The following is a 23,692-nucleotide window of genomic DNA, read 5'->3' on the forward strand; positions in this document are numbered from 1 at the left end:
AGCCATGTGAAAGATTCTGCAAGCAATTCTTACTAACAAGGGCAACACCAGCAAGGCAAGGGTGCACTTACGTTTTTCTGTAGCACTTAATTAAATCTACTGAGGTTTTTGTTAAATTATTGAAAAATCAAATTCTAAAGGTGTTTTTTTTTTTTTTTTTTTTTTAAGTATATTAACTATATTGGCAGGCACTGTATGAAAGAAGAGCTGATTTACGCCTGTTCTATTATGTAAAAAAACGTCAGCAAATTCCCTAGGGTAGCTTACTTTTTGACTTGACTATATGTATTAAAAAGTCTTGGATTAAATTCCAATTAGGATAGTTTCTGCATGGAGTTTGTATTTCTGTCCATGCTATTGTATTAATTTCCCCACAATCCAGACATATTTTTATGACTTTCTGCCACAATTTGTCCCAGAATATGAGAAGGGCTTGGTCAGGGACATTAGAGTGTAAACCTAAGTGGAGCAGGCACTTATCTTGCTGTGCTCTACACTTCCTATAAATTTTGTCAGTAACACATTAATTAAATCTTGTTCCACACAGTTGTGCTGTTTAAAATGTAGATACATGGGTATGGCAATAGTGGAATGAGGTACATTAATACAAAGAAGCACTTCAGCGATATCTCAATCTTTTAAGATACAGCATGGTAAAAAAAACAAAAGCACCACAGATAGTTACCATATGAAGTATGGTGTGTCATTTGTGGTTCTACATTAAAAAGGGAAATTGGATTAAAAGGCTTTTCCAAGCCCTCTCCCCCCATATATACATAAGGGAGAGATGTGAAATAAATGACCTCTTCAAGGTTCAGATGCTCCTACTTTGCCTTCAGCATGCTTGGGAAGATAAGAAGATAAGAAGATGGGAAGATAGTGGGGGGGGGGGGGGGGTAGTGTGTAAACAAAGCAAAGTTTGCGCAGTGATTTTGTCTTTATAATTATGGAACACTTGGAAATGTTTTAAGATATATAGTTGAGAACCCATTCAGATATGTCTTCCACATGTTAGCAGCATTATTGCAAGCATGTCACTGACCTAACCAAATACCTTTATAACCATTCCTTTTCAGATTAATGATATTTATTTAATTTTGCAGATATTTACTTTCACTGGCCATTAATTACGCAATGCATTAATAACTCACAAGTATTTGTCAAAGCTGCATGAATTTTCCTCATACTTTCCAATAGGGATGGGCTTTATGTTCGGATCAAACATGAGTTAGACTCGAACATTGGCTGTTTGCCCATTCGCCAAATAGCGAACAATTTGGGGTGTTCACGGCAAATTCGAAAGCTGCGGAACACTCTTTAAAAGTCTATGGGGGAAATCAAAAGTGCTAATTTTAAAGATTAATATGCAAGTTATTGTCACAAAAAGTGTTTGGGGACCTGGGTCCTGCCGCAGGGGACATGTATCAATGCAAAAAAAGTTTTAAAACGGGCCGTTTTTTCGAGAGCTGTGATTTTAATAATGCTTAAAGTGAAACAATAAAAGTGTAATATTCCTTTAAATTTTGTACCTGGGGGGTGTCTATAGTATGCCTGTAAAGTGGCACCTGTTTCCCATGCTTAGAACAGTCTGACAGCAAAATTACATTTCTAAAGAAAAAAAAAGTAATTTAAAACTACTCGCGGCTATAATGAATTGTCGATCCGGCAATACACATAAAAGTTCATTGATAAAAACGGCATGGGATTCCCCCACAGGAGAACCCCGAACCAAAATTTTTTAAAAAAATGCGTGAGGGTCCCCCAAATTAAATGGGCGGAGTCACCTGGGAATGTCACGGTGTGGCCCCCGCCCTCAGTTATAAATTAACTGTCAGAAGAACAGAAGCGTCACACAGAGGGAGACTCCCATTGAGGCGGATGGAGGACGAAGTGGGGAAGAAGAAGCCGAGGAAGATGCTGGACAAGAAGACCGGAGAAAGAAGCAGGGGACCGGAGCAAGAAGCAGAGGAAGCTTGAGGAAGAAGCTGGGGAAGAACAAGATGGATGAAGAAGAAAACTGAAGGAAGAACAGAAGAAGATGGAAGAAGAAGCGGGGAAAGAAGAAGACATTAATAAAAGAAATTGTCCAAAACCGTCTCATGTATTTTTTAACATTTTTGTCATTTTTTTTTGTGAAATTGTAGGTGACTGTTTTTGTGAAATAAGGTACATTTGTACCCATTACTAATTCACATGGGGGGGCAGGATCTGGGGGTCCCCCTGTTAAAGGGGGCTTCCAGATTCCGATAAGCCCCCTGCCCGCAGACCCCCACAACCACCGGGCAAGGGTTGTGGGGACGAGGCAGTTCTCCCCATCAACATGGGGACAAGGTGCTTTGGGAGGCTACCCCAATGTTGAGGGCATGTGGCCTGGTATGGTTCAGGAGGGGGGCGCACTCTCATACCTCCCTCTTTTCCTGTGGCCTGCCAGATTGTATGCTCAGATAAGGGTCTGGTATGGATTTTTGGTTTTTGGGGGGACTCCACGTGATTAAAAAAAATAAATTTGGCACAGGGTTCCCCTTAACCACTTAAACCCCGGAACATTTGGCTGGCCAAAGACAAGACCACTTTTTGCGATTCGGCACTGCGTCGCTTTAACTGATAATTGCGCAGTCGTGCGAAGTGGCTCCCAAACAAAATTGACATCCTTTCCCACAAATAGAGCTTTCTTTTGGTGGTATTTGATCACCTCTGCGGTTTTGATTTTTTTGTGTGATAAACAAAAAAAAAAAGCGACAATTTTGAAAAAAATGCATTATTTTTAACTTTTTGCGATAATAAATATCCCCCAAAAAATATAAAAAAAATAGGATTATTTTACTCACCGTAAAATCCTTTTCTCTGAAGTTCACCGGCTGACGCAGCTCCATTAATCTTGACCATAGGGTTGTTACGCCACCTTCAGGAGAGAACATGTTATACATGTGAAAAAACAGAACTTTACAGTTCTGCCCAGGGGACAGTCCCTCCAGTAACATCCCCTCAGGCTGCTTCCTGCAGCTTTAGTACGCTAACAAGTAGTATAACGTAAATCAATAGGAGGGGAGGGTGCTGTGTCAGTCAGTGAACTTCAGAGAAAAGGATTTTATGGGGAGTACAAAAATCCTATTTTCTCTTTTGTTCACTGACACATTAATCTTGACCATAGGGATGTCCCCAAGCAGTGTCATAACAAGGGGTGGGAACAGCATAAAAACACCTTCACCCACAACCAGAAGTGCTCCCTAACAAGGGAGTCACCCCCCTTAACTAGCTGCATCAGGACATGCGGTCAACAATGCAACCGTGCATTATACTAAAGTAACTGTATTTTCTTCAAAACAGAAAAAAAAGAGTGCAGAATTGCAACATTACATGGCCGCCTGCAAAACTTTGCGGCCAAACAGGCATCAAACGATGTGCTTACATCCACTCTATAGAAAAAACTTTGCGGCCAAAACAGGCATCAGACGATGCGCTTACATCCACTCTGTAGAATTTAGTAATAGTGTGAACGAATGACAAAATTGCAGCTTAACACACCAGAGCGACTGACACTCGATGACAGAGCCCTAGAGGCCCCGATTGCCCCGGTGGAATGGGCCATGACAGGAAAAGGGGTACCTGCCCCGTCGTAGGCCTGTACCACATCTGTCTGATCCACCTGTAAACGGTGGTCAACGAGACCGCCATACCTTTTTCGGACCAGCTACCGTAACGAAACAGAATCTAACTCCAGAAGGGGAGCCGTGGCAGAAAAATATATCCTTATAGCCCTGACCACGTCTAGAGAATAAGGGGCCACCTATTTAGTAGGATGTGTCGGTTTAGGAAACAGAGATGGTAACACAATATCTTCATTGATGTGGAACGCCGAAACCACCTTTGGCAGAAAAGAAGGTTGCGGACGCAACACCACCTTATCCTTATGGATAACCAGATAGGACGACTTGCAAAGCAAGGTCGCCAGTTCCGAAGCCCTCCTGGCCGATGTAACGGCCACTAGGAAGACCACTTTCTGAGAAAGAGTTAACAAGGGAACTTCTCTGATGTCCTCAAATGGCGGGTTCTGAAGCGCCAATAACACCAGGTTCAGACCCCCTGAAAAAAAGTGCTCACTAGAGAGTGAGACGCCAGGGGTCACTGAAAAAGGCTGATATTTATCCTTTAATGGTGCTTAAAGCCATTTTCTGGTCTACTCCTCACTGTAGTAAAAGCAGGGTCCTGGAAACGGAATAGGTGCGCGGGCACCATCCTTTTTCCTCACACACAGAGGTGTACGCCTTCCAGGTACGATGGTATATCTTCCGAGAAGCAGATTTCCGTGCTCTCAACATAGAGAGATCAACAAGTCCGATAGGCCTTGGTACCTTAGCACCTGGCTCACAACAGCCATGCTGTTAAAACCAGCGATGGTAACACAGGATGGAGAATCGGACCTTGACACAGAAGGTCCTCTTGCAACGGCAGTTGCCAGGGAGCCTTCGCAACCAGGAGTACTAGGTCGGTATGGCAGGGACACCGAGGCCAAACCGGTCAATCAGTATTACTGGAACCCCCTTGGCCTCCACTCAGACGTGGTAGCAGCTTTAGCGGGGGAAAGTCGTAGATCAATCGGTACTGAACCCATGGAGCCACCAGCGCGATTGATGCATCTGCCCAAGGATCTCTTTTTCTGGATACGATCTCGGCCTCTTCCAATTGAGAGGGGAGGCCAGAAGATCCACGTCTGGTGTGCCCCACCACAGGCACAGTAGCCTGCACATCTGTGTCCATTCTCCTGGGCCCAGCATCTGGCGACTTAGGTAGTTTGCCTGCCAGCTTTCTACTCCCGGATGTAAATGGCCGACATGGCCGGGACCTATTGATCTGTCAACTGAAGGATGTGAGCGACCTCCCGTGCTGCAGCCAAACTTATTTTTCCTCCTTGATGGATGACATATGCCACCGCCGTGGCGTTGTCTGACTGGATTCTGATCGGACGCTCTCGTAGTTCCATCAACCATGTGGAGAGGCAAAGCCTGAACGCTCGGAGCTCGAGCACATTGATCGGCAACTTGGGCTCCTCACCCGACCAGAGACCCGGGGTCTAATGTACTCCCAGTACTCCACAGCCGGTCAGACTGGCATCTGTTGTGATCACAGTCCAATGCAGAGGTAGGAACGACTTCCCGGACCGAAGTGCCGGGGACCTCAGCCACCAAAGCAGTGAGTTCCTGACTGACTGGCTCACCTGAATCTGCTGATCCAGGGATAACTAAGATATGTCCCATTGTGTCAATATCTCCTTCTGCAAGACTCTGGTGTGAAAGTGGGCTGGTTGTATTGCTGACCCCCCCCCCCCCCCAACTGTAAATAAGGAATGGGCCACTGCCTCGGTTCATGCCCGTGGGGTCCTTAAAACACAGGAATCCCTTCTACTGGAATCGTGGTTACTTTTATTTAACCTGGATACTGGGGAGTCCACGACCGGAGGAGCCGACCATTATTTAGGAAAGCTCTCCTCAAAAGGGTAACACACCGCCATGCGTTTTGGGACCGAAAAAGGTCAGTTGCGGTCGCCCCCATTACTGTAAATGAACTTATCAAAATAAGTCAGATACGGAAACACCTTAGGTGTATGGGCTCGCTTATGGGACCCAAAAGGGACCGCTACTGCAGCAGAAGGACCTGCTGTACCCTGATCTTCAGGGTATCACGCACAGCTGTGATAAATGCTCCAACTAGTGCTTTTCTTGTGTGGACCCAGAAGGGGACTCATCCTTACTGTCTGATCAGTCCTAGTCAGTGTCATCTGAAACAACAGAGCAGGGGACACCAGTCACTACGGGGCCCGAGTCTGCGTCAGAGCTCTCCCCGGAGGATGGGGGGGCAGGGGCCGCTTTCTACCACCTTTGCGCCCACACACCACCTCCACCCTGGTAACAAACATTTCAGGACCGCTGACAAGGCGTCCAAAGGTGCTGCATTGTTTGCAGGCAAGCCGGTTGCATTACGGGGAGTTAGGGGGAAGAAACATCAGTTCCTGAAGCCATGCTGACCCACCCTGTCTGCCACCTGTTGGGGACTTAGGACAGGTGTATAGTACCACCCTCCTAGTTGCTGCATGCTGAGGGGCCCCCGCAGCAGGACTCACCACCCTGACCGAGTTCTGCGCCGTTCTGCTAGTAGTGTCTGTGTCATCTGCCAGGTGTCGGAGTGAAGAAACCACGCTCTTCTGAGTCTCAGGGACCAGCACAGGGCCTAAAAACCTTTCTGGGCTACAACAAAATGGCCACCGGGCGTCCAGTATAAAGGACATAATCACAGGGAAAATGGTTCCTGACCATGCTTCTCCCTAAATCACACCAAACATGGCCGTCAAACAACTGTACAGAGAGCGACAGCGGAAAAAGACAGAGAAAATGGCAGCAGAACAGCGCTATGGCGATAAGCATGTGCAGACCTCCAGACACCCAGCAGGGAGACAACAGACCCCCAGGGGCACAGCCATCCAGCGCAGCCCTTCACCCAAGGTGAGAGCCCCCCGGGGACCCCTATCTATATGGTACACACACCGCTCAGCCCATGCAGCATCCTCCACAGGGGGAGAGGGAGATAGGGTCCGGGAGAGAAGAGAGGGAGGAGAAGGACCCCCGAATTGACCTCCCAGGGAATGCCCAGCTGCTCAGCCCCACTGAGGCAGGGAGAGCTGTACTTACCATCCGGACGAGCTGGGGACATCCCATCACAGACCAACTCTCTGATCAGTATGGGGTGGCTGCTGGCCATGGCACACTGACACAGGCATCAGTAGCCTGGTCATATGTGTGCCCCGGAGCATTGCACTCACCGGCCACCCCTGGAGCCTGAGGGGCATGTCGTGGCCTACCCAGTGCGCAGCTATGGTCTGCACACGCTCACTGGCCAGGCTGGGGAGACTACAAGGATAAGGGTATCCAGCCTGTCACTCAGCTGGCTGTTGATAGCAGATCACAGGATCTTAATCTTGCGCAAGAGACAAACTTCTGCAAAAAAATCCCCGGACTGATGAGTCCGCAGGGTTCCTAGGTCCATCTCCTTCACTAGGCAGAATAAAAACTGAAGCTGCAGGAAGCAGGCTGAAGGGATGTTACTGGAGGGACCGCTCCCTGGGCAGAACTGTAAAGTTCTGTTTTTTCACATGTATAACATGTTCTGCCTAGTCCTCTCCTGAAGGTGGTGTAACAACCCTATGGTCAAGATTAATGAAGCTGTGTCAGTCAGTGAACGAAGGAGAATTTTTTTTTTCCTCAGTTTAGGCCGATACGCATTCTTCTACATATTTTTGGTAAAAAAAAAGTGCAATAAGCATATATTGATTGGTTTGCGCAAAAGTTATAGCATCTACAAAATGGGGGATAGTTTTATGGCATTTTTTTTATAATTTTTTTTTTACTAGTAATAGCGGCGATCAGCGATTTTTGTCATGACTGCGACATTATGGCAGACATGTCGGGCAATTTTGACACATTTTTGGGACCATTGGCATTAATACAGCGATCAGTGCGATTAAAATTGCTGTAAACCTGTCACTGGCAGTGAAGGGGTTAATATGTAAACACACACAGCTCCCGGTTCTCCGTGTGCCCGAGCGATCGCGGGAGTCCAGCGGCGATCGAGACCATCGGGCACTTGCATTGACTCGGGGAGCAAGTGGAGGCGCACAAGCGCCCCCTAGTGGCTGTTTATGCTACTAAAGTAGCATAATGGCGATTCGCGCAGCCAAGCAATGCTGCTGCAGTACAACTGCGGCGGCTAGTCGGCTAGCGGTCAAAATGGATTTTGAGGGGGACCCCCACGTCATTTTTTTTTTTATTTTGGCGTGGGGTTCCCCTTAATATCCATACCAGACCTGAAGGTCCTGATATGGAATTTGGGGGGACCCCCACGCATTTTTTTTTCTTTGAATGGGGTTCCCCTGTTTATCAATGAACTTTTATGTGTATCGCCGGGCCGACAATTCATTATAACCGTGAGTAGTTTTAAATTACTTTTTTTCCTTTATAAATGTAATTTTGCCTGTCTGTCAGACTGTTCTAAACGTGGAAAACATGTGCCACTTTACAGGCATACTATAGACACCCTCCAGGTACAAAAATTAAAGGAATATTCAAATTTTTATTGTTTCATTTCAAGCATTATTAAAATCACTGCTCCCAAAAAAACAGTTGTTTTTAAAACTTATTTTGCATTGATACATGTCCCCTGGGGTAGGACCCAGGTCCCCAAACACTTTTTAAGACAATACCATGCATATAAGCCTTTAAAATGAGTACTTTTGATTTGTCATGTTCATGTCTCATAGACTAACGGTGTTTGCGTGTTTGAACACATTTTTTGCCTGTTTGCATGTTCTGGTGCGAACCGAATGGGGGTGGGGGGTTGGGGGGGTGTTCAGCCCATTCCTACTCTCCAATAGTATGACTTTCTATGATCATCAGCTCCTTCTAGTAGTCAAAATGCAGTATATTTCACCTAAATGGCTCAATCAGAAATTTACTGCATTTTGACCACTAGATGGATTTGACAATCATTAGTATTACAAAGTATAGGGTAAAACACAGGGAAAATTCATACAGCCTGAATGAATGCTGGTGACAATCGTCTGACTAGCATTTTAAAAAATAGACCCCTTAGCGAACATATTAGCAGGACTGCAAAAGTAAAGCACTGATTTTCAAATGTTGTCATGTCTATAAATGATGATAGACATTCAAACAAGAAACATGTATGGACCGTAGGAGGGTCAACACGCATATGTATTGATTTCTGCAGGGGGTTTAATTTAAGATGACCTTCGGGAATATTGTTTTTTTTTTTACATTTGCTATGTAAATATAAACGATTTCTATTGACGACTGTCCCATGTGTGGATTCTGCTGCATTCAGGGAAAACTCTTACTTTTATTCTGCCTGTACAGTACTCTAATTATTGAACAACATCTAGCTAAGAGATTTAGGCCCCTTTCATACAGATGTACACAGAACAAAATATACCTCGATAGATGGATGAAAATGAATGTGCGTACATTTACATTCCCCTACATATAAGTCTGTGGAGGTCTGCAAAAACAAATAAAGGTTTGCATCCTGTTTCGTTTTTGTGTACACAAACGGGATGGATCGGGTAAACGCTGATGTGAACAGGCGTATATCCCCTCCATGTCCGTCCATCCAAAGAGATTGCATGTGTCTATTTTTCTTCCTTTTTGGGATCCCAATGGACATAGATTTTAGGTGTAGTACAGCTCTGATAGCAAGCAGGTTGCTCATTCTCCACCTTCAAAATAATTGTGCATTATTTCACCAAAATATAAGGTGTTCTGTATATGGAAGAGGTGCAGATGAATGTCATGATCTCCCCTTGTACAATCACAGAACATCTTGTATTCAGTGAAAAGAATGCAAGACTTTTTTTTGTATGGACGAGGTACTGAGTATGAGCGAAGCATTCACTTTCACAGCTGTACTAGATCCAGAACTGTAGGTCTCAGTGCCAGATGTTTGGCACTTAAAGGGCTGTAAAGGCTAAATAAAAGTAAGCATTTTCCGAATGGAGCAGAAGCTACACATTAGACAGGCATCAATAAAGGCAGTTTATATTTACATGGCAAATGTAAAAAGAATCTTTTGTTCCTGGAGTTCAGCTTTAGCATTTATTTCTAATGATTAGTCTATCTGGGTGTGTGAAGCATGGCGGCAGATTTTATCACCATTTCTCAGGAAATGTTCCTTGACACTTAATAAGAAATTAAGGGATTAAAATTAATTATGAGTATAAGCAATTACCTGAGTAGCTATGATACAAGGTAACCATGCTTCCCAAGCTTAATGATTTACAATTCTTCAGTAGCAGTCTACAACATTGTATAACCTACTTTCTTTAAAAGGACTACAAGAAATAAAAACCCATATTGGCAGGGAGAGCTTAACTGGGTACAGAGAAGCTGATGTATTATGTAGTCACGTATTAAAGTTCAACAACATTTATTTTAAAAAAACCATAGTATTTAAATATTTATTTTAGAGAGAGTGCAGGAAGGTATAAGTTAAGTTTTAAATGTGATCAGTTTCCCCACTATGAGAAATTTCAGCTAATTTCCTGTTCGGTCTCATATCCTTCATGAAGAAAAATAAGTTCCTACACTTCCTTTATGGACTATAAAATGTTTTTATTTTTGCCTTTGTCTCCACTATGCCGCCTCACAATTTGCTACTATTACATAAAGTATCTAAATTTAACCTATTCCAATATATTGTGCTGCAGTGCAAAATGATAGTGACCGTGCCACTAACTTAAACAATTGCAGGTAAAAGTAAATCAAAATAAAGTATTTTAAATGCTTATTGCAATGTTTTCCTTTTTGTAAATGTTTATTTTCTTGCAATGTGCCTTTCAACTTGTTTGACTTCTATGCAAAGAGACAATTCCTTAGCACAGCCCCCTCCTCCCTGCACATCATAGCCCTATCCTCCGCCTCTGAAAGTGTCCAATTTGTGCTGGCCAATCAAGTTTGGCTCTCTCCTCTCCTCTATCTACATAAACTTTTAGGGTTGGTTCACACTGGGATGACTTGTCAGGCGACTTAGCCACCTGACAAGTTGTGTCCCATTCTGTACAATGGAACCGTTCTAATTACAGCAACACAAGTCGGTCCAACTTAGAAAAAGGTTCCTGTATGACTTTGGGGGTGACTTGTATTGACTTCTATAGAGAAGTAGTTTTGCAAGTCAACGCAGCAGTCGTGTCCAGGTCGCCTGAGGTAGTCGCACTGCAAGTCGTGCTGCCTCAGTGTGAACCAGCACTTATGGAGCAGCAAGGGAAGGAGCGAAGAATACTAGCGTGTATATAGATATGTAGTGCTGAACCTTAGGGTTGTCCTATTGGTATTGCTAATAGTTTTAAATTAGTGTTGACACAACATGTCTAGTGTTAATACAGCATGTCTAGTCAGACTGGAAGCTTCTAAACCCTCTTCCCCAAAGCGCACGGGGGTCTGGTGCGGCTCACGAGGGAGGGGGGGGGGGGGCGCTCGCTCGTCTCCACCACCCGGGCTGCGTGCTCGGATAAGGGTCTTCTATGGACTTTGGGGGGACGTCGTTTTTTCAGCGTAGGGGTTCCCCTTTAAATCCATACCAGGCGACAGGGCCAGCGAGGTGTCAACATTCACTTCCTTCGCTAGTCCCGTCTACCTGGAGCCACGTTCAAAATGAACAGACTTTACTCCGTGTGTGAGCAAGTCCGTTCATTTGAAAAGTCCGGCGGACTAGCACACAGATGGGCGGATTGACAATTTTGAGTCAAAACTTCTTTCTAAGTCCGCCGGACTATTGGAAAGAAAAAGTCCGCCGGAGCCCACACACGGGCAGATTGTCCGGCGGACTCTGGTCCGCTGGATAGTCCGATCGCGTGTACGCGGCATAATAGGACTTCAGTACAAATACTATTACCATTTTACCCTCAATGCAGTATGTATACAGTGTTACCGATTTTAAACCCTGATGAAGGAGGAGTTTTTGGACCCCTGAAATGCATGGCTTTCTCTTTTCAAAATTCGACTTGACCAGTGGTGTGGAGCTTTCATTTTAGATCTGCTGTTTCATCAAATCCAAGATGGCAGCAACCAGCAGTAGTCTTTGGATTTTTGGAAATCTACACAAGGGCTTTTACAGGTAAAACATGCATACACAATACATTAAATGCATATTTAACCACTTGCCGACCGCCGCACGACGATGTACGTCGACAGAATGGCACGGGCAGGCATAAGGGCTTACATGTACGTCCTTGCCTGCCCGCCGGTCGGGGGCCCGATCGGGCCCCCGCCCGGTGCCTGCGGCGGTCGGTATTCGTTCGGGATCGATCCCGGACGAGGGGACGGCCATTCATTCATGGCCACCCCCTCGCGATCGCTCCCGACGAATGAAAATGTCCCGTGACATCACTTCCTCTCCTGTAATGTAAACACAGGAGAGGAAGTGATGTATTCTCTCCTCCGTGTCGGTATTTTTCGTTCTGGCACCGAGGAGAGAGCATCGGTGAGTTGCACAAGCACTACACTACACAGTAGAACATGCCAGGCACACTCACACCCCCCCTTTACCCCCCGATCACCCCCCAATTACCCCTGCCCCCCCAGTCACAGTGACACAAATTGTTTTTTTTTTTTTTTTTTGCATTGGTGTCATTTGTGACTGTAATAACTGTTAGGGCAGTTAGGGTTAGCCCCCTTTAGTTCTAATGTGCCCCCCTAACCCCCCCAATAAAGGTTTAACCCCGTGATCACCCCCCCTCGCCAGTGTCACTAAGGCTGGGTTCACATTGCAGCGGTTTATGAGAACGAATGTGATTCGCACCGCACTGCAGTGCAAATCACATCCGATCTCTGTGCGATTCGAGTTCAGCCATACAGATAGTATGGCTGAATTCGTGTCGCACCCGCCGCACCCGCCGCAAATTCGCACGGGACCCTTTTTTTGGCCCGCAGCAGAATCGGATCGCATGGGTGTTCACACCATGCGATCCGAGTTTGCAGATCGCACTGCGATATGCGAACTGATCTGGGGGTGTCATTAACATTTCACTGACACTCCCAGCAGTTTGCATAGGGCAGTGTGAACTGCCGCCGGGAGGCATGCGATGCGGGAACCCGCCGCGGATTCATGGCGTTCCCGCATCGCTCCAGTGTGAACCCAGCCTAATAAGCAATCATTTTTCTGATCGCTGTATTAGTGTCACAGGTGACGCTAGTTAGGCAGGTAGGTATTTAGGTTCGCCGCAGCTTTTTATAGCGCCAGGGACCCCCATATACTACCGCATAAAGCCCCCTGATTTCCCCCTAGTTAACCCTTTCACCAGTGATCACCATATAACTGTTACAGGTGACGCTGGTTGGTTAGTTATTTTTTTATAGTTTCAGGGCACCCGCCATTTATTACCTAATAAAGGTTTAACCCCCTGATCACCCGGCGGGTGTCATTTGTGACTGTAATAACTGTTAGGGCAGTTAGGGTTAGCCCCCTTTAGTTCTAAGGTACCCCCCTAACCCCCCCAATAAAGGTTTAACCCCGTGATCACCCCCCGTCGCCAGTGTCACTAAGGCTGGGTTCACATTGCAGCGGTTTATGAGAACGGATGTGATTCGCACCGCACTGCAGTGCAAATCACATCCGATCTCTGTGCGATTCGAGTTCAGCCATACAGATAGTATGGCTGAATTTGTGTCGCACCCGCCGCAAACTCGCACGGGACCCTTTTTTTGGTCCGCAGCAGAATCGGATCGCATGGGTGTTCACACCATGCGATCCGAGTTTGCAGATCGCACTGCGATATGCGAACTGATCTGGGGGTGTCATTAACATTTCACTGACACTCCCAGCAGTTCGCATAGGGCAGTGTGAACTGCCGCCGGGGGGCATGTGATGCGGGAACCCGCCGCGCATTTGTGGCGTTCCCACATCGCTCCAGTGTGAACCCAGCCTAATAAGCGATCGTTTTTCTGATCACTGTATTAGTGTCACAGGTGACGCTAGTTAGGCAGGTAGGTATTTAGGTTCGCCGCAGCTTTTTATAGTGCCAGGGACCCCCATATACTACCGCATAAAGCCCCCTGATTGCCCCCTAGTTAACCCTTTCACCAGTGATCACCATATAACTGTTACAGGTGACGCTGGTTGGTTAGTTATTTTTTTTATAGTTTCAGGGCACCCGCCATTTATTACCTAGTCTCACTAGTGTACCCCTAAATTTAGGGGTGTCTACTTTCCAAAATGGGGTCATTTGGGGGGGTTTGTGCCATCTTGGCATTTTATGGCCTTCAAAACTGTAACGCCCTTAGAAAGCCTGAAGGCGGTGCTTGGTTTTCGGGGCCCCGTACGCGGCTAGGCTCCCAAAAAGTCCCACATATGTGGTATCCCCGTACTCAGGAGAAGCAGCAGAATTTATTTTGGGGTGTCATTTCACATATGCCCATGGCATGCATGAGCAATATATCATTTAGTGACAACTTTGTGAAAAAAAAAACAAAAAAAAAAAAGTTTGTAATTTTCCCGCAACTTGTGGCAAAATATAAAATATTCCATGGACTCAACATGCCTCTCAGCAAATAGCTTGGGGTGTCTACTTTCTAAAATGGGGTCATTTGTGGGGGTTTTGTGCCATCTTGGCATTTTATGGCCTTCAAAACTGTAATAGGTAGTGAGGAGTGAAGTCAAATATTTACGCCCTTAGAAAACCTGAAGGCGGTTCTTGGTTTTCGGGGCCCCGTACGTGGCTAGGCTCCCAAAAAGTCCCACATATGTGGTATTCCCGTAATCAGGAGAAGCAGCAGAATTTATTTTGGGGTGTCATTTCACATATGCCCATAGCATGTGTGAGCAATATATCATTTAGTGACAACTTTGTGTAAAAAAAAAAATATATATTTTTTGTCATTATTCAATCGCTTGAGGCAAAAAAATAAAATATTCAATGGGCTCAACATGCCACTTATCAATTTCCTTAGGGTGTTTACTTTCCAAAATGGGGTCATTTGGGGGGGTTTTGTACTGCCCTGCCATTTTAGCACCTCAAGAAATGAGATAGGCAGTCGTAAACTAAAAGCTGCGTAAATTCCAGAAAACGTACCTTAGTTTGTAGATGTGACAACTTTTGCGCAAACCAATAAATATACAATTATTGACTTTTTTTTTACCAAAGACATGTGGCTGAATACATTTTGGCCTAAATGTATGACTAAAATTGAGTTTATTGGATTTTTCTAATAACAAAAAGTAGAAAATATCATTTTTTTTCAAAATTTGCGGTCTTTTTACATTTATATCGCAAAAAATAAAAATCGCAGAGGCAATCAAATACCATCAAAAGAAAGCTCTATTTGTGGGAAGAAAAGGACGCAAATTTTGTTTGGGTACAACATTGCATGACCGCGCAATTACCAGTTAAAGCAGCGCAGTGCCAAATTGTAAAAAGACCTCTGGTCATTTACCAGCAAAATGGTCCGGTCTGAAGGTGGTTAAAGAATGTTCCTGCTACAGGGTTTCTTATTAAGGATTATGCAAATACTTTGTGCCACATTAACTAAATATTCTTGCTTTACAAGGCTGTACTGGTTGAACTGTGGTTCCATGGGTACAGCAATCATGGAAAGAGCTAGATTAATTCAAAGAAAAGTGGGACTGCAGCATTCCGGCACATCAGCTATATCTCAATATTTCAAGATGCATATAGACAGCATATTAAATACTGCTACCTATTTAGTAAAATCAGTATTGAGAAAAAAATGTAACATCTTACAGTTGACAGAAGTGCTTAAAGCTTTCCATCTCCCTCTCTTATTTTTTTTTATTTCAAAGTATCTATACTGCACATCTTGAACAAATTGTTTATTTTACTTCTAGTCCTTATCCTTTACTAAACAGAAAGAAAATAAAACTTCTGACTTCAATAAAAAATAAATGTATATACAATGGATGACAAAATGCTTAAAGAGATGATAGCTTTCTTATTAACCCTGTGATCAGGAAGTATTAAGATTTTAAACTAGGACCAAGGGTTAAGAGGCCTCACTGCAAGGACACTGAGCAGTTATCCCCGTGGGAGCAAAGAGAGATTCCGCAACATGTGGGACTTATCAAAGCATGGCCAAGAACAAGGCTCTGTTTTCCTGTTTAATTGATCTCGTGATAACATTAACAGAAAAAAATGCAACAATTAAACCTGTAGTACAGTGTGGAAGTAAGGATGAACATATGTCACAATTCTAAAAAAAATTTGCAGTAAAATGACTGACATATGGTGACCTACACTACAGTTTTGTATAGTAAACTATATAAACCTTGCCGTCTTAGGCAAAGAGTTTAGCCTTGTCACCAGCCACAAGTGACTGCTACAGACAACTGTTATACTGTTTTTTTCTCATGAACCTCAATGTCTTTTATAGGTAAAACCAGGACACTGAGCCACGATCAATTCAAACTTATATATGCGTCATCAAGATGGATCAAATATCATGGGCTCAAAATTTGTTGATTTTAAGGTTATTATTCCTGAAATGTCAATTGGCAATAGAGATCAGACAGATTTGAGTAAGGAAAGGTCTGACTGATGTCTTGTTCTCTCATAAAATAAATAAAACCAATAATAAAATGCTTACTTTCTAAAGTTCTGCTCACTCAAAGATAAAAAAAAAAAAAGTTTTCCTATTTTTCCTAAAACAGGAAAAGAGGGGTAATATGATTTGCTGTGAAAACATTACTATTTCCATATTAAAACCAATAAATAAACATACCATTTTGTCAAAAATCCATGTAAGAAACAACCACATTCATATTTAAAGAAGTTCTATGATCACTGCATACACTTTCATTTTATAACATAAGCGTTGTAATAGCAATACAGACAATAGCTATTTTTAACAGTTTCCAATAAACTTGCTTGGAAAATCTTTCATGTTGCGAGTTATGCCTGTCCGCTGGACTCCTTCCCACAACTTCCTGGATTCCCTGCCTGCTTTGAGACTCTCCTCCACTGTTTACTTTCAACTTCTAAGGACTACATATCCCATGGTACCTTGCAGTCTGCAATTGTCCTGTACTTACACCGCCTCTTAGCTCCTCTGTAGCCCGCAAGGCAGGCTCTGTGAATTCTCACTCACAGGGCATAGTGAATAAGTGTCACAGAATTCAGTAGGTAAATATGCGTGGGGATCTTCACAAAGTATGTTTACAAGATTCAAGATCATTCAGAATAATAGGAGTAGGCTAGAAATTATTCAAATACAACATGGAAATTAATATTACATTTTGACCATCATATTTAAAATAAACCCGTGCCCAGACTATGCCCATTTATGTATTTGCGTATTCTAAATTTGAATAAAAGCATTGTCTCACATTGCGGAAAAAATAATCTTTAAATTTCACAACCGAAGCACTAAAATTACTGTTTGTAATTGTACTAAATTTGTACGTTGGGATGCCCTTCACATTGCAGCACACAGAATGTTACTGTGCTGTTGCTTGGCCTCTGTACATGTGGATGTGCAAGTTCTCCCTCAATGACAACCGTGGTATGTTCAACTGGAGTGCCAGTAAGCCTTCCCCCAGGACTGGTCATTTGCATGATCACATTATTATTCTCTAGCAGTATACAGTATATTGGTTTCATTTTCCTTCGAATTTGAAAATACAAACCACAAATACATAAAATGATACTGGTCATGACTCATCAGGATAACACAGTTCTACCATATACCGTGTACTTTCCACAGTACTGAACTAGATCTATGGATGAAATGAGGGTGCCTTTTTTATTGTCATAAGATCTACATACACACAAAAAACACTATAGCTCATACATCATTAAAACGAATGTCTCAGAATGCAGTCTGGTAGCCATGAAATTGTTTTAGGCATATCAACAAAACAAGCTGAATTGCATAAACTTTCTGAAAGGGCTTGTCAGGCCCTTACATGGCATCTGTGCTCTGAAATCCTAGGACTGCTAAGTTTTCCAGTGTTTTATCTGGGACACCTGGTGTGGGTGTGCACATTTAGGAAAAAAAAAATAAAAAACAATGAATCATTCCAACTTCACATCAATTAACCAGATTTAACAGGTTCACACATCTAATCTTAAAAGGGTGGAGTTAAAAAAAAGCATAAAAGTAGCAAACAGAAAAACGGTATTTCCAGGTTTAGCTGCTTAGATACACAGAAACAAATAGCACTGTATGCTTAGGATGCACTCTTGTCCTGGGTTTGAATATGTACTGCAGATATATATGATCACAATGTTGGATTTAGGTTACAGGTAACGTGAGCTGCTACATTACAGTCATGAATAAGGAAGGAATATAGTGCAAAGGAAGCACAGTGTTTAATAAATGAGGATTTAAAGTGTGTTTATGGTCAAAATGGAAAATCAAATTCATTTCCACTATGAATTTAAAGTATTTTAGCCTACTCCTAATTAAAGATGGCTTCAGGGTTTGGTGCAAAACTGGATTTGGATTAAATTTTGCTTTTTCAGAGGCTTGGAGTCAATCCAAACTGTTGGTATGTTCAGCAACAACGTCCCACAATGCATTGCTAAAAAAAATATATATCATTGTCAAAACTTTTGCACCACTTTGTCCAAATTCCCAAACTGCACACTATAAAAGGCTGCTCTCCCAGCAGCCCTTTCTATGTTGGATTGTAGTAAGAGTGAGGGACAGCTGTCAGTGCTGTTAGGGAGAGAGCGTTTGTTAGAGTAGTGTGCACCAAAGCACAACATCCCCCATATAGCTCTTGCCATAGATGTTAATAAAACCAGGGATTAAATCCCATATTTACGTCTGGGAGGCCTACAGGAATAGCAGAGGCAGCTATCATTTTCTGTGTCCACAGGTCAAAGCAGTGTTTGAGGCACAGCATCAAGAGCCAGAGCACACAGAGGAGGTAGTGGAGCGACTAACCAAGCCTTCATCATCCTACTCTTCTGTAGTTTCCTGCCAAGCTGCCATGGATGCAAGTCACTGGTATCCCCAGGTTCATTCCCCAGAGCTCAGTTGTGTTAGCCTTCTTAAACACGTGCTGCAAACTGCACCATCATTGTCTTAAGTAGGGCCACAGCCATGCTCTAATTCAGTCAACCCCATCCTACTATCTCCAGCTTTAGCATTGAACAGACAGGTCTCTCTTCCTTCATCTGCTAGAATGAAGAAAATGTACATCACCAGCCACTCTCGTGCACAGCGTTTCAATGCCAGTTTAGCAAAATTGCTGGTTCTACAGCTACTGTTACAGCTGTTGGAGCCTGCCTCCTTTTGTCAATCTGCAGGATGTGTTGTACTGCAGTGTCAGGTTCCTTGACCACCACTTTTTCACCATCCATGCCCTCCACCATCATGTGGAAGTTAACATTTGCACATCACTGAACCTTGTGGTCAGCTGCAGGGTCATGTGGACACGTGGTCCAGGAGATATAGGTAGGTAACTTATATCTCGTTCAAAACCCACTGGGTCACATTGCTGGCTCCTGGGAGGGATAAAGGACAGGGGCACATCCGGTCGTGCAACTATAAGTCCTGACAGTGATGGTGAACAGATAAGATTCATTCACCACCTCCCCCTTAATGCCGTCTTTTGGAGAGTTGTCCTCAGAACCACCAGTCTCCCCCCCCCCAGGCATTCAAGAAGCCATAAATTCCCATGCAGTTTTGCAGCATGTATACCTAGGGGACAGGAGCCACACCAATGCAGCGATACTATCAGGTCTGAAGGGGTAGGCCCAGAGGTGGTTAACCCCATGACATCCTGTGCCAGGAAAGATTGTGTGTAATAAAAGCACCAACCTGCGGTTCATCCGTCGGCAAGGAAGGTTCACACATGTGCTTTGCCTGGAACATATCCCAAATCTAGTGTTAAAGTAGCTTCGGGTTGGGTACTAACAGAATCTTCTGAGGTATGCCAGAACATAAATGCATAAACACCCAAAAAATACATTTATATTAAGCATGAAGGAGATCTACTGTATGGACACTGCATACACTTTCACAGCATTGTAATAGCAATACAAACAATAGTTATCATTGACAATCCAACATCAGCTTACTTGGCCATCTCGTTCCACAACTTCCTAGATTCCCTGCATGCTTTGCAGGTACTCCTCTGCTATTTACTTTTTTCTAAGGACTACACACCCCATGGTACTTTGCTGCCTGCAAGTAGTGATTCCTGTAATGACGCCGCCTTATGAAACTATTCCTCCTAGCTCCTCTGTAGTTCAGAAGGCAGGACCTTTCAAATGTGTGATACAGCAGTGCCTACTCAGGACATAGTGAACATGTTCCATGGAATTCAAGGAAGTAGATGTGTGGGGAGGTTTAGCCAATTGACATCCTTCCAGAGCCATGCTCCCATATTTAGTGCGTAATGATCACTGTGTCCTTCCGACACAGCTGGTCACAGATCACAGCAAAGGAGTGAAGTATTGCTGAATGTGAGAGCAGGAACAATAATTCTAGCACCACACCTCCTATGTAACTCTCCACTGGTAATCTGTAAAGGCTTTTAAAGCGTGTTCTATGGAGATTTTGAAATATTATAGTTTGACGTCATTCCGCAAGCGTGCAGCATTTTGAAATGTGACATGTTACGTATCTATTTACACAGTGTAACACCATCTTTTATATTTTCTTCAAAAAATGGGCATTATATTCTGTTGTGTGCATTAAAATTCATTAAAGTGTAATTTTTCCACAAAATGTGTGTTTGAAAATACAGTATGAGATAAAAAATTGCAAAACCCATCATTTTATTCTCTTGGGTCTCTGCTAAAACAAAAAAAAAAATATGTTATTTTTTTTTCTAACTAATTTTCTAGTGAAAAAAAAGGGCAATTTGTGCATGTAAACAAAAAGTGTCAGAAAAAGCCTTGGTCTTAAAGTGGCTATTCTAATATAACTTTCTAACATAACATAACTTTCAAAATTTCTCCTAATTTCCTACTAAGACCTCACTCAATGGGATGTGCTACATCATACGCCCATGGAGGGCCATTTACCCGCACGTGCATGGAACACCTGTGCATTCCTGTGCAGCCGCTGTGAACAAATTGACATCAATAGGATTGCCTGCATGGGATGCATGGAACACCCTTGCATCCCTGTGCAGCTAAACATGGCCTTGCTGTAGTATACCCCGCATGAACAAGGTCTTTGGTCTTGTTTAGACTTGCAGTTGGGCATGGCAAAAATGCGTGGTTACGTTGCACTTTTACTGCCTGCCAAACGGCCCCCATCCCTAAAGAGGAGCTCCAGTCTTCCCCCCCCCAAAAAGTCAGCAGCTATACAAATACTGTGTGTGTGTGTGGGGGGGGGGGTCGTTCTAGAAAAACCGATCCCTCTGTGCCTGTCCTGCAGCACGGAAATCCAGTGAGTGGAGGGGTGGGAGACATAGCGGCGGCAGGAGAGGGGGGGGGGTGTTTCTCATTTTAGTTAAATTGCTCTGATCTGTGGCTTATTAGCCACTGATCAGAGCTATTAGTTGCTTCAGCAGCGTCTGCTATACGATTATGCTATAAGTTCATGGTCACTGAAGTGACCGTGAGCTTATAGCAGAAGGATAAATGAGGCCTGTATGGCTTACGGACTCGGCCACCTGGTAGAAGTGTTGTAGGTCCGTACACCGTACGGCCCTTGCAGCAAAAGGGTTAAAGGCTTTCAAAATCTTTTTCACGCACATAGTGTGTGAATATAGGCCATCAGTTTAAAAAAATATAACCTTTAAAGTAAAACTATGGCCATATATATATATATATATATATATATATATATATATATATATATATATATATATATTATACACACACACACACACATAGTATAGATCTACAGCATTTGCACTGATAGTTTTCTCTTATTCTCCCTGCAAAGTCCCAAAAAAAACCTACTGATGCTTTCAGTGAAGTCTATCCATTACAGCCTTCTGTGATGTGGAGGCAATGATGCTGCACTGCTTTCAAATTCAGAGCAGGATTGCCACTCTTATGAAGGCTGTGTCTGCTTGCACTACAGAGTGGATGACATTTTTGCAAGGTGAGTGGCTATCAGCATTTTCACCTTGTCAGTCCATACCTGGCCACACCTTGTCATGCCCACATGTTTTTCTATTGACTGCACTACCTCTGTTGCTGAGCCCCCCTCCCTCCCTCACACACACCAAGTTGCAGTGTCTGGGGCAGGTGCATATGAGACACAAAAGAATGAGGTTTTGGCTCAGTCAGGGAAGGTATAGGACATTTTTTTTAATGTTCTGCTGCTCGTGCATTACACAGTAACTGGATTTGGGATTTGTTTAGACATTCCTACAGGGGCATTTGGTTGTACTTTTAACCACTTGGCGCTCACGCTATAGCCAAAAGACAGCTACAGCATGTAAATGGACGTCCTCCTGTTCTCACTCGGCCTGCCCGCCCCCTGGGCTCATGGCCGATTACAGATTGGGTAAAGGGCCAATCACAGCGTGCCTTTTACCAAGCCAAGGACAGTTGACCATGGAATTAAACAGAAGCCAGTTATCGTTTTTTTTCCCTCACGCTGTCAGTGTGCAGAAAAGAAGAAAGCGGTCAACTTGTTTCTGTTAGAGGGACATCAGTCCCCTTAGTGCCCACTAGTGCTGCTAATCAGTGCCCATGAGTGCCACCTATCAGTGCTACCTCCCCGTGCCTCCTGATCAATGCACACCAGTGCCACCTAATCAGCGCACATCAGTGAGAAAGAAAAAAATTACCTGGTTGCAAAATTTGATAATATGAAAAAAGTATTTTTTTGTTTTTTTCAAAATTTCTGGTCTTTTTTTGTTTCCTTGGGAAAAAAAATCCAATGGCGATTAAATACCATCAAAAGAAATCTCTATTTGTGTGAAAAAAATATATAAAAATGCCATATGGGTACAGTGTTACATGACCGCGTACTTGTCAAAATGTTAGTGCACTGAAGCCGGGAAAATTTCCCTAGCCAGGAAGGAGGTATAAGTGCCCAGTAAGCAACTGGCTAATCATATCAGTAAAACTGACCCCCAAAGACATTCGTTTTCTCCCTTTATTGAGCTGTGTATGGTCAATATCTTACCTACAGCCAGCATGACAGTGTCAAAAGTATCCTTTCCTTCTTTAGCAGAATCCATGTTTTTCCAGGTCACCTGCAGTTTTCCACTCTCCAGCTTCTCTACACTTGATGGTATACATTTTTTTAAGAACTTTGTACCATAGGACTCCATGTAATCAGTCAATAGCACAGCCATTTGCTGTAGGAAGGAGATAAAATGCAAGGTCAACACTGGAATCATTGATATATAATTAAAGTCAGTAACATTGTCGCAGACCAATTCAGCATACCGTACCTGATCAAATCCCCTGAGAGGTATACTCCTAATCATGGTGGTGGTATCCAGGCCAATTCCAGTCAAGAATCCTGCACACTCAAGTGAAACATCTAAAGTCAATTGGTTATGGAGAATAAAAAACTGTCACTTTTTAAAGTTAGCACAATCTATGCAAGAGGTGTGCAGACAATTGGAATTCAAACCATGTATAAGCAGGCTGATTGATCAACGTGGGTACAACCAGCATGTTGGATTTTTAGGATGAGATTATTGCCAGCAGCTATAGCCTATACTTTCTCAGTCACTGACAGAAACAGGTACGCAGATTAGAAGTTCTGAATGTACTTATTGCATCTGAGCAGCAGGTCAGTGATGCAGGAAATAGTAAAACCACTGGATCAGCACGAAAGCCAGGTGACTGGCATTTTCTGAAAGTCATCTACGATGGCAGCCCATATATTTCTTTCAGGGCAGCCTAACTTAACAGTGGTGAACTGTAACAAAGTTTCCATGTATTCATAATTAATGAGAATCACATTCCTAAAGACATTTGGATGAAATAGTCCTAGCTACTGCACTGTGTTTCCAGAAATAGAAGTACTCTTATTTATACCCAATGACAGGACCAGGGTGTTACAAATTTTCAAAGAAAATAGTATGGAGTATATCAGAAACGAGAATAAGCAGGACTGATGTAAAGGATACAGCTGGCTCCAACTACCAATCTGTCAAGAGAATAAACAAAAAAAGTACTTTACTGTGTGCTGTCACATAAATACCACACCTCAATAATATCCTAATTATTGCATGATTACAAGAT

General features: G+C 43.4%; 1 protein-coding gene across 6 annotated transcripts in view; it reads right to left on the reverse strand.

Moving 5' to 3' along the window:
- The window catches only part of TXNRD2 (thioredoxin reductase 2), a 213,184-nt gene that overhangs the window by 124,462 nt on the left and 65,030 nt on the right, over positions 1-23,692 (reverse strand). For 5 of the 6 annotated variants that reach the window (XM_077461681.1, XM_077461678.1, XM_077461676.1 and 2 more), the window contains exons 9-11: positions 23,578-23,597; positions 22,891-22,982; positions 22,620-22,794 (exon numbers count right to left, since the gene is read on the reverse strand). In XM_077461681.1, coding sequence (XP_077317807.1) covers positions 22,620-22,794; positions 22,891-22,982; positions 23,578-23,597 — 287 coding nt within the window. Of the gene's footprint in view, positions 1-17,330; positions 17,537-22,619; positions 22,795-22,890; positions 22,983-23,577; positions 23,598-23,692 lie in introns of those variants that run through there. The other variant, XM_077461680.1, reaches the window with a different exon arrangement.

This window comes from Lithobates pipiens, unplaced genomic scaffold, assembly GCF_037356315.1.
Source record: "Lithobates pipiens isolate NorthernLeopardFrog02 unplaced genomic scaffold, aLitPip1_a1.2 Scaffold_3, whole genome shotgun sequence".
NCBI classification, from domain to species: domain Eukaryota; kingdom Metazoa; phylum Chordata; class Amphibia; order Anura; family Ranidae; genus Lithobates; species Lithobates pipiens.